General features: G+C 41.7%; 1 protein-coding gene across 1 annotated transcript in view; it reads right to left on the reverse strand.

Moving 5' to 3' along the window:
- LOC124144582 (poly(A)-specific ribonuclease PARN-like) overlaps positions 1–12,168 on the reverse strand; it is a 32,801-nt gene that overhangs the window by 10,748 nt on the left and 9,885 nt on the right. The window contains exons 6-17 of the mRNA XM_046514071.2: positions 11,576–11,636; positions 10,827–11,007; positions 10,318–10,422; positions 8,930–9,053; positions 8,663–8,719; positions 8,013–8,090; positions 6,041–6,084; positions 4,455–4,497; positions 3,962–4,037; positions 2,464–2,574; positions 1,821–1,890; positions 736–791 (exon numbers count right to left, since the gene is read on the reverse strand). Coding sequence (XP_046370027.1) covers positions 736–791; positions 1,821–1,890; positions 2,464–2,574; positions 3,962–4,037; positions 4,455–4,497; positions 6,041–6,084; positions 8,013–8,090; positions 8,663–8,719; positions 8,930–9,053; positions 10,318–10,422; positions 10,827–11,007; positions 11,576–11,636 — 1,006 coding nt within the window. The remainder of the gene's footprint in view (positions 1–735; positions 792–1,820; positions 1,891–2,463; positions 2,575–3,961; positions 4,038–4,454; positions 4,498–6,040; positions 6,085–8,012; positions 8,091–8,662; positions 8,720–8,929; positions 9,054–10,317; positions 10,423–10,826; positions 11,008–11,575; positions 11,637–12,168) is intronic.

The raw sequence follows: 12,168 nt of genomic DNA on the forward strand, positions 1-12,168 counted from the left end.
TGAGGTGGTAGGTAACACTGTCTTGAGTGATATATCCAGCTGTGTGGGGTGGTGTTAATGAGGTGGTAGGTAACACTGTCTTGAGTGATATATCCAGCTGTGTGGGGTGGTGTTAATGAGGTGGTAGGTAACACTGTCTTGAGTGATATATCCAGCTGTGTGGGGTGGTGTTAATGAGGTGGTAGGTAACACTGTCTTGAGTGATATATCCAGCTGTGTGGGGTGGTGTTAATGAGGTGGTAGGTAACACTGTCTTGAGTGATATATCCAGCTGTGTGGGGTGGTGTTAATGAGGTGGTAGGTAACACTGTCTTGAGTGATATATCCAGCTGTGTGGGGTGGTGTTAATGAGGTGGTAGGTAACACTGTCTTGAGTGATATATCCAGCTGTGTGGGGTGGTGTTAATGAGGTGGTAGGTAACACTGTCTTGAGTGATATATCCAGCTGTGTGGGGTGGTGTTAATGAGGTGGTAGGTAACACTGTCTTGAGTGATATATCCAGCTGTGTGGGGTGGTGTTAATGAGGTGGTAGGTAACACTGTCTTGAGTGATATATCCAGCTGTGTGGGGTGGTGTTAATGAGGTGGTAGGTAACACTGTCTTGAGTGATATATCCAGCTGTGTGGGGTGGTGTTAATGAGGTGGTAGGTAACACTGTCTTGAGTGATATATCCAGCTGTGTGGGGTGGAGGTAAAGAGGGTGCAGAGTGTACTCACTTGATGGAAGTACTTACCATCGGGTCCAGTCAGATTGAGATAGGGGATGTCATAGACCCTCATCATGAACAATCTATAACACAATATCACATGGCAGTTATGCTCAAGGAATGAATCATAAAAAGAAAAGAAAAAAAATGTTTTCAGGATGGTCCCAATTTCCTGTAAGAACCTAAATGGTGTCTGTGAGGTGGTGAAAGCTTGATATATGAAACCTGTGTAGATCAGGCTGTCCACTGGGGAGAACCTTTCCAAGTAGGGATTATCTCCTTACAGTAAGCACATGTGTTATCACAGCTGAGCATAAACAATCATGAGGTTTCATATTAACAGAATGCTGTAGATTACTGTCTATAAATTATAGGGCAAGTAAAGTGAAAAGCATTATTGGAATTTGTTGCGATTATCAGTTTTCCTAGATACATTGCCATTTTCTGAGAGAAAACAATTCATAACATTCGTAGAGAGTCTTTAAATGTCCAAGAGAAAGTGCTGAAATCATACGCTCCGTAATTGGCTTAAAGAAAAAACAATTTTTAAAACTTATTTAGGGGCGTGGTTCTAAAGAACCACCACAATCAAATATCAGATAAAAGGTGTAAATGGGTGGCTATTTCTGTTAATCCTACACAAATATTGCATACATTCTTGAGCGTGTGAAACAACGATTCATCCTGACATTGTGAAAATCAAAATAACAATGTCTGAAACTAGCTTTTCATGCCTAACATCCTGTTTGGATAAACCAAGTTACACAATGAATGGCTGTCAGGGACTAATCCCCTGGGTAGACCACTGAAGGCATCACTGTTGTTATAGATCTAAGCATAAATTGACATAAGTTGTGGACACGGTAACTGAACAGTTGAGCAGAAGAAGAACCCTGTAATGCGATTCAAAAATCTGAGAAATAAGTGGCAGTTACCTTGTCCAGTAATTGACACCATGAGCATCGATATTATGACATGCAATCAACCAATTTACTCAGCCTCAACATCCAATCCATTTTGTTACCTCTTAAGACAAGCATGATTGCTGGGGACCTAGGTCCTGACCTCAAATCCCCATAGGATGGAGGGTTTATGAAAGTGGGTCTACTCACTTGTTGACAAAAGGCTCGATGAGAGGAGACTCTGGAGAGATCCAGTCTTTTGGAGGCTGCTGATATGTACCTGGTGAAAACAGGAATTGCTTTAATACATAAGACCTATATTTACCTGAAAAAGTTTACACCTATTTTATTACAACTCCTACCTTAGATCTTATAACTAAATTTAAATGGGTTTAAATAAAAGTGACGACTTTTATCAAATTTACATAACATACACATCAAACATGTCAGGGAAAAGAACTAATTTATGAAATCTAAACCACATGAAAAAATAATTCCTAACAAAAGTTACACAGATGGGATACAACCAGTAGTACTGTATATCACCACAACAGCATCAACTACAATGAATAATAAATATTCTCTTGCGTGATTTCACAACCAAGTGTTTGTCCAAGTTCTCTTTGTATCATTATCTCTCGCTCCTGATCTGCCCTGTCTCAGAGGCACTTTGTCTAATATTGTTGACATCTACTCATAAACACTCACTGTCCACAACATGGTGGGTGGGTTAGGTACAGCAACTTATGTGGATTAGAAAAGAAACATCCTCTTAATTTCCTGGATGCATGCACTGTCCTGCTATTATATGATTGTGATATTGTCCAAGTTAATGAATATAGTTGGTCCTCACCAAGAAAGTTGGCCATGCCTATGAATGCAACCCCTGTGATGTATGCATCGTAGCCTGCCTCATGCAGAAACTCTGTCGATGTACCATAGCTGGAATACTCCTCAGGGAGATCTGGAATACACACAGTAACCATGGCAACCACATCACTATGTTCATTTCTAATTTCTGAAATGAAGTATATGATATGACATGAGTGAGTGAGTGAGTGAGTGAGTGAGTGAGTGAGTGAGTGAGTGAGTGAGTTGCGTTTAATGACACTTGGAACAGTATTCCAGTTATATCACGGCGTGTCAGCTTAGTGTGGGTGGAAAGACTGGAGTAATGAAGATCTCAGATCTTTACCACTTTGGTGAAGCCACGAGCACGGGTATGGTGCTGATAAACCTAGAAACATAATCGGGGCGAACCGGGATTCGAACCAGGATCATAAGTTTCTGGCATGCAAAAGGGATGCAACTCTGCACAGCACACTACAGGGGCTTAGACACCTGGGCCACCTGGGCCCCTCTTCCCTGATGAACAGGGGAAACCTAACAATAAGGCTGCACTGAGTTTGTATCAAAATCATTAACTCTTCCTATTTCTGATTACTGTATTCGACGTAATAAGCGCCCCGCTCTTATACGCGCCCACGGTGATATTTGCCAATATATTGGCAAGTGAACAATCCCAATTAGCACCCCTTCCGATTGATCAATGTACACAAGACTTATTTATTCGTGTATAATACGCACTCGTGTGTTATATGCACCTTAATTATGGGCAATTAATTTTGGGATAAATATATCTGTCGTGTATAATACACACAGACTTTTATTTTGTATCATTTCAGGTTGTCAGCATAAACCACAAAATTTTCAATCTTTCAACTCTGGTGTTTTTTCTCAAAAACTTTATTCTAATAAGAGCCCCCTATTTCAAAATTTGAGAGCGCCCTGAGCGCTTTTTACATCGAATACGGATATTATATTTATCAATGCCACAAGAAGAATTGGTTTCTTATTCATCACCAGGAGTAATTCTGTGGGAAAAAAGGTTAATTTGAGCCAGATAAAAAATACATAACAAACAAACAATAGCAAATGTGTCATGGCCTAATTAACATGATTACAATTTGATTACAATTTGATTCATGATAAAGAAACTGATTTTATTTTAATTAAGTTGAAGAAAGGAGAGAGAGAGAAAAAAATCTTGATGAATTCATGTGTATTCATGAACTGTCCTTTCTTTGTCTACGCAAGACCAATGCACATCCACTACTTTGTACCTTTCAAGTTTCTCAAAATGACTTAATTCAACAATCATGGGCAATACTATAATGTCTTCAACAAAGGCACCTCAGTCCATACACCCATGCTATGATACAACTGTTCAAAGTAGCATTAAACCCATTCACTCACTCACTCTGCCCAGCACTAGTATACCTCGACATCAGCATCTGATACACTGACTGCAGCATCCTCCCAGCTGTTACCATGGTTATAGGTTTACCTACCAACCTGGGGCTTTACAAAAGGTTTAGCTTCAACAGTCCTGCGTAAATCTCCTAATGTTGTGTTGATGATGAGGTCCTGGGGGGAGAGAAAGTAGTTAGAAATAAACATCCATATAAACTGTCATTCGTCCATAGTTGATGAAACAATCAAAGTAAAGAATGCAAATCCTGTTAATTAAACTGTCTGCTGAGCGAGTGAAGTTGAACCAGTATAGCAGTATAGAATGTACATGTTGATTCAGTCACAGTGTTCAGGTTTGGGGACTGAGTCATAGATAAAAAAAACGTGGGCTGTATTCATAGTATCTAATTTTGCCAAAATTGAATATTTTTAAACTCCTTATACTTCTGATCTTAACATTATTAACCTGGTGACAAGGGAGTTATATCAGTATATCACATCATTAGAACACACCGATTTACATAGTACAGTTACGTAGTGAACATAAATCATCGGAGAGTTGAAGAATAATATAATCCATGTCATATTTACCTTGAATGGAGCAGTGCTAGCCATCAGTTTTGTATCCAGCAATCTGAAGAAGAACATACCAACACAATTTTTAATACAGGTTTCACAGTAGAGACAAATACGAGGGGTGTTCATTAAAGATTTCCCCTGACCCTCTTAGGGATATCATATTTGGTTGAAATTTCACATGTGTAATGATACATGTATCTATGGGTTATGTCTGAATTTGCAGCACCGAACTATTAATCTTACCACTTTTACAGGTGTTATGATCGAGTAGGGTGTGACAATGGAGCCAGTAGAATACCGAGCAGTGATAAGGTTTTTATATTTGAAAGGTCGCACACCAAGAGAAACTTTCGATGAAATGAAAGCAACTTATGGGGAAGATGCCCCATCATATGACGTTGTTAAACACTGGCATCGCCAGTTTAAGTGTGGTCGGACATCTGTGGAAACAGCTGCCATTCCTGGTCGCCCCCATTCAGCCATTGATGAGGACACTATCCATCAAGTTGAGACCGCCATTTTGGCAGACCGACGTATATATATCTCATGTTGCCCAGACAGAAGCGCGGTCCTGTGCCTATGAAATCCTTCCACATCCTCCTTACTCTCCTGACCTTGCACCATCTGACTTCCACCTCTTTCCAACCATGAAGTATTTTTTGGAGGGAAAACGTTTCACTGATGATGTAACACTGATTTCTGAAGACAAGTCCTGGTTTGAGACGCAAAATGAGGGCTTTTACAAGCGAGGTCTCCATAGTTGCATAAAATGATGGGAGAAGTGTGTAACTCTTGGTGGTTCCTATGTGGAGAAAGACTAATACCTATGCCAAGTTTCATTCCACTAGGTCCATTGGAAGTGGGTCAGGGGAAATCTTTAACGAACACCCCTCGTACCTTCTGGAGCCAGATCTTTTTTTTGTTCTGCTTTTATTGACTTTGATAATGAAAAAGGTCGGTAGAAGGTCCAAACAAACATAACATACATTGGATTGTTTTTAATCACCTCAAACTTTCATATGGATTGGTAGCTGACAATTCTTTTCACAAATCTTGTCCTGGTTTGGGTATATGGATGGATGGATGGATGGATGGATGGATGGATATCATTATATATTTCAAAGCAATGGTATAAATAAAACCACCTTAATCTAAATTGGATCCTTAAACCAAGCCAAAACAAAAAACGTAAAAAACTCCAAAGGCTGGAAATTGGCATTATCATTCATTATCCATTCAACTTCATAAAATACTTTTGAGATGATCTGGAGTTGGACCTAGGTGGAGCTGACTGTACTATGTATACTCAGCCGCCATTGTAACAACCTAATACCCACTTCGTAGGGCCCTGGCACTGCATTATGGGCCAAGCCTGTCCCTGAATTAACACATGTAGGATTACTTAGTGGATAAACAGAGAAACATGCAAAGTCACTTAAAAGAGTATGACATCACATACACAACATGCTTAAGGGCTCAAGCAAATAATATATCACTTCCTTTGAAAACAATATGAACCTAATACTAAGGATCATGAACTGCTGTGATAGTTGTTTGAGAAATGCACGTAGTGGAAGTAACACTATTCCATCACTGACCGGGGAAGGCAACACTTCACCATTGCCTTGAAATCTTCATATTCCTGAAAGAGAAATCACCAAACACTGATAACACAAAGACACAACTTGTTCATGTTTACAGCTATCTGTATCATCTATATTACAACAGTTTGTTTGTTTATTGTTTTACGCAACACTCAGCAATATTCCAGCTATATGACAGCGGTCTGTAAATAATCGAGGCTGGACCAGATGATCCTGTGATTGACATCACATGCATTGATCCACACAGTTGGGATCGATGACATGCATCTACCAAGTCAGTGAGTCTGACCACCCGATCCCGTTAGTCGCCTCTTTCGACATGCATTGTCGCCTGTTATGGCAAGCATGGGTTGCTGAAGACCTATTCTACCCCGGATCTTCACGGGTCCTATTACAACAAACTGCTAAAAGCAACTGTACAACAATCACTTGGTGTGTCTTGGTCCTGGATTGTATTGTGTGTCAACTCTGTAGTTTTCTGTCATGGAATTGAAGTTCTGTGTAACCAAAACCTCCATTACACCATATCCTACCATGATTTAAAAAAGTCAATCCTGATTGGTCAATCAGGGGTTATAAATTACAATAACCACCTCTGAATGAAACAGCTGATTTAATGGCTGCATCACCGTAGAAGCTAATATTTACAGAAAACTACTTCAATCTCATTAAGAATTTTGAAGTAATGATGTATGATATTAGATCGCAAAATGCAGAGTTGCAGTAAACATGATGCAAATGGAATAAGAGTGTATTTCAATTTTTTTGAAGAACAGCAAGCCTAAAATTGAGTGCTATTCTATCTGACCATGGTGTCATACTTTTTGCATCACGATGGCTTCATAACACCTGATGAAGGAGTAAGCATATACACCGAAATATGTGTTCCTCATAATAAAGAAGTTGTCATCCACAAATCCTCTCTCTTATGCGTATCACTTCTAAATTCCATTAATTGATTTGACTTCATACAGTTTTATTCAGTGTAGAAGTAAACTTTGCAAGGCAGGCTTAATTATCTTGAGGAGTGCTGACTTCTTGCTGGCTGACGAAGTAGCTCTGCTACACTTCCTGTGTAGGATGACGTGAAGAACAATGCTAGACAATATACAGCACCATACTGGCTACATGCTATAATCAGGCTTTCCTGAACTCAGATGGACTCCCACTCAAAACAGGGGTTGGTTGGTTTGTTGTTTAACGCCGCACTCAGCAATATTCCAGCTATATGACGACGGTCTGTAAATAATCGAGTCTGGACCAGACAATCCAGTGATTAATATCATGAGCATCGATCCATGCATTTGGGATACGATGACATGCATCAACCAAGTCAGCGAGCCAGACCACCCGATCCCGTTAGTCGCCTCTTACGACAAGCACACTCGCCTTTTACGGCAAGCATGGGTTGCTGAAGACCTATTCTACCCCGGAATCTTCATGGGTCCTCAAAACAGGGGACTTCACTCAATATTTTCACAAAGGACAATGATTCCTGTTTAGTGTTGTCATGGTTGAATGGAGATAAGCATACCGGGGGTACTGTGTTTTCAAGGTAGAGCTTGGTTACCTGTAGACTTAACCATGCTAAAGTAAACATTTGAAACCTAATGCTGGTTCTACATTCAATTCGCCGAGGACAAGTCTACAGATAGTGAGTATTGTTTTACGCCACTTTTAGCAATATTCCAGCAATATCACGGTGGGGGACACCAGAAATGGGCTTCACACATTGTACCCACGTGGGGAATCGAACCCGGGTCGTCAGCATGACAAGCGAACCACTAGGCTGCCCCACCACCCCAGTCTACGGATAACCAAGCTCTACATTGAAAACACAGTACGTTTATCTTCTAGTGTGATACTCATATGCATATATCACTGACAGATTTTGTTAGATTTTGGTGACATTGTGACTTTCAACCACCTGTTTCCTACTTGGTGTATGCTATGGTAAGGTTACTACCTCAGGCAGGGGGAAGTTGAACTGGTTGATGACATGGATGAGATCCAACAGCATGTTGTGCCCCACGACCAGCTTGCCCTGCAGACAGTCAGACAGTCAGACAGTCAGACACCAATATTACACTGTAACAATGGGGGTCTACAAAGGCGGCCCTGATGAAGAGGCAAGAAGTTGCCCTGAAACATTGTTACAAACATTAAAGAAGTTGTTATTCATAAAAGTATCATGTCTTCATACAAAGTTAGGCAAGCCAGCGACTAACAGTGGCACATTGCATGCTCAAAGCACTACACTATTTTTACTCCAGTCACTGGATCGGTGTGCACTCGATTTCATTCTCAGTTCCCTGGGGAGTATACCATGCAAGCTGCCCATGAGGCTCTAGAAGGTTAGGTCACATTACCATCTCATCCTACTGGGTACCCATTCACAGCTGGGTGAACAGAGGCATGTCTCGAACAGTCACAAGACACCACATGTGCTACATATGTTTCAGACATTATTTTACAAAACATTGAAAAAAGTAAAGAGCAAAACCATATACATCATAATTTGTGACAGTGGTCTTGTGGAAAATATAGGCTACCTCTACCTACAATGTATTCTTTTCAATATAATTGCATCTGAATGTCAGAAAACAGATTACTCACAGACTGTGACAGCATCTGTGTGACTTTACAGAAACCAACAGCTTCGTCCACCTCGGCCTGGAAACAAAGATCATTATTCCTCTACATCATTTACAAGAAATCACTCACAGGCCAGTTTGTACCTGGTCATGTGATCTTCAGCGTATTCAGAGCTGATTGATCAGTCTGGATATCCCACTACACTAATATTAAACAAAATATGGTCAATATCTACAAATAGTCGCGTTGGTCTGGGACTGACTGAGTTGAAGTGTTAAGTAGCTTTACCATCTCAGCATCCATCTTGGCCTTCTCTCTGGCCTTCAGGTCCTCCTCACTCTGCACAGCCGACACCACGATGTAGCGCTCCTTCTTCTCCCCGATCTTTGTCTCCAGGTGGATGTTGGAGTACCTGACAGAGAGCAGCACAAGTCACTGGCTAGGTGATCTATAAACATCCATTGAACACAGGGGGTGAATGAGTGGATGTTGGAGTACCTGACAGAGAGCAGCACAAGTCACTGGCTAGGTGATCTATACACATCCATTGAACACGGGGGGTGAATGAGTGGATGTTGGAGTACCTGACAGAGAGCAGCACAAGTCACTGGCTAGGTGATCTATAAACATCCATTGAACACAGGGGGTGAATGAGTGGGTGTTGGGAGTACCTGACAGAGAGCAGCACAAGTCACTGGCTAGGTGATCTATACACATCCATTGAACACAGGGGGTGAATGAGTGGATGTTGGGAGTACCTGACAGAGAGCAGCACAAGTCACTGGCTAGGTGATCTATAAACATCCATTGAACACAGGGGGTGAATGAGTGGGTGTTGGGAGTACCTGACAGAGAGCAGCACAAGTCACTGGCTAGGTGATCTATAAACATCCATTGAACACAGGGGGTGAATGAGTGGATGTTGGAGTACCTGACAGAGAGCAGCGCAAGTCACTGGCTAGGTGATCTATACACATCCATTGAACACAGGGGGTGAATGAGTGGATGTTGGGAGTACCTGACAGAGAGCAGCACAAGTCACTGGCTAGGTGATCTATACACATCCACTGAACACGGGGGGTGAATGAGTGGATGTTGGGAGTACCTGACAGAGAGCAGCACAAGTCACTGGCTAGGTGATCTATAAACATCCATTGAACACAGGGGGTGAATGTTATTTTGAGCCAGAGTCAACAATATTACAGCTACACCATGGCAGACTGTAAGTAATTCAGCGTGGTGATATCATGTGCAACAATCCTAGTAAAATCTAATATTTGTTACTTTATATCCTGCATTACTCTTCAATGCCATTGGGGTACAATGAATGCATGAGGGATTCTATTCTAGCACTATACACCCAGAATGGTCACTGCAGATGAACCAAAGTGGATATCAAACCTTGGCCTTCAGTGTGGACAAGACAACACTTTCATCACATGGCAAACCTGGGGCCAATGAAACACAATCAGCCAGGTCACACATTCTTACACACCTATCCACTTGTACAAAATTCTGAGGTGCCTGTGTTCGTAAAACATCTCCACATGACAGGATCATATTTTACACCAACAAGATATTTATTAATGATATGGACATTGATGGACAGAAAGTCCTTTCCACTCCTCCCTTGTGGACCATCAGACCATGTGTAGTTTGGTTAGCAGTTGACTCACTTGAGCCTGGCTGTCTGGTAGATGAGTTTCCTCTGGAAAGCGGAACACTGGGGCAGCTGTAAGGGCTCCTTGGTTGCCTTGGCGATGTAGTCCTTGATTTGTTCACTGTCCGTACACAAAAACAACAATCAGTTCCTGTACAACTTATAAAACCTGTGGAATTATACTATTTCTGCTGTTGAATGCTTTAGGAAGTCAACAGCCATTTGTGCAAAAAATGTTTCAGTCCACTCATCTGAACTGGCATCATTATCAGAAGATTTTAATGTTAATATATTGCATCTTACACCTGAGCTTAGAAGGAACCTAAAATCTGGCTTCCGACTGGGTCTTAAAGTATCAAACTGGAAGCCTCATCACCTTTTAACAACATCACAGTCCATCTAATTCCTCATGGTATGAAAAATGCTTCACCAATTAAAAAGATTTAGTCTACATTTCTGATTACAATAGAGACCTGATTAGTAAAGGTCACATCTTCCAACTACCTAGCAGACCTGCCAGCTCACCAGATATTGTCAATGAAGTCTTTCTGATCATCTGGGACCTCTACTGGCCCCTTGTAGGGCCCAGCACTGGCCCCGTGGGGACTCGTGAAAGCTGGAGATGACAACTGGGCATGTTCAGCATTCCTCTTCTTGATCGACTCCTTCAGGCGTTCTTCTTGTGGTGGGGTCAAGTATGGGATTCCTGGACAGTTTCAACATATGTCACACAGCAGGATAGATACTGACTGTCACAGAATGAAACCACCTACATACCAAAATCTCTATGAGTGCCCTAGATGAAGACATTGATGTAACCAGGACAGTTGTGTATTTAGAGAATAAACCTGCATGCTTGGCGAGGGACTTTCAACATAACTTCATGAGGGTCAGATAAGTTGAGAGTAGGTTATTCTCTTTATTACATTTGTAGAAAGTAGAAAATGTAGAAGCACAGGTTTCCTGATCTCATGTGGAGGCACTTGCTCAGTCAGTGTCTTGTTGGAACACATTCACCGGAACATTGTCCAGATGCATGAGTGAATGTTGTTTAATGCTGCAGACAGCAAAAGTCACTCTACGTCATGGCAGCCTGAAGCATGAAGGCACCATGCCTGACACCTGATCCAATGTAGTCTACTGCCCATTACAAGCAATAGAGAGGTGAGAAACTAGTTTAACCCAGGTCAACATTGGGAGCAGGAATGTGATATATACATGATACTGCTCAAAACAACCATACACCTAATTCACTTGATCACACGGTCACTTACCGTCTCTAAACACTTTGTTGAAATCAAAATTCTGTGACACGAGGAAGTCAATACTTGAAGCCTGCAACAGTCGGGACAGGCAAGGGGAGGTGATTAACTGATTCATGTCATGAGTAAAACTTCATAGCTACACAAATTCATAACATCCACTCACACTCCGGATCATCAGTATCCTGGGAATGTATACACTGCATCCTTCTCCCTGTGCATACATTGGGCTGCTGTCTTTACACTGCATCCTTCTCCCTGTGCATACATTGGGCTGCTGTCTTTACACTACATCCTTCTCCCTGTGCATACATTGGGCTGCTGTCTTTACACTGCATCCTTCTCCCTGTGCATACATTGGGCTGCTGTCTTTACACTACATCCTTCTCCCTGTGCATACATTGGGCTGCTGTCTTTACACTACATCCTTCTCCCTGTGCATACATTGGGCTGCTGTCTTTACACTGCATCCTTCTCCCTGTGCATACATTGGGCTGCTGTCTTTACACTGCATCCTTCTCCCTGTGCATACATTGGGCTGCTGTCTTTACACTGCATCCTTCTCCCTGTGCATACATTGGGCTGCTGTCTTTACACTGCATCCT

Source organism: Haliotis rufescens, unplaced genomic scaffold (assembly GCF_023055435.1).
Source record: "Haliotis rufescens isolate VD_foot unplaced genomic scaffold, xgHalRufe1.0.p SCAF_11, whole genome shotgun sequence".
Taxonomy (NCBI): domain Eukaryota; kingdom Metazoa; phylum Mollusca; class Gastropoda; order Lepetellida; family Haliotidae; genus Haliotis; species Haliotis rufescens.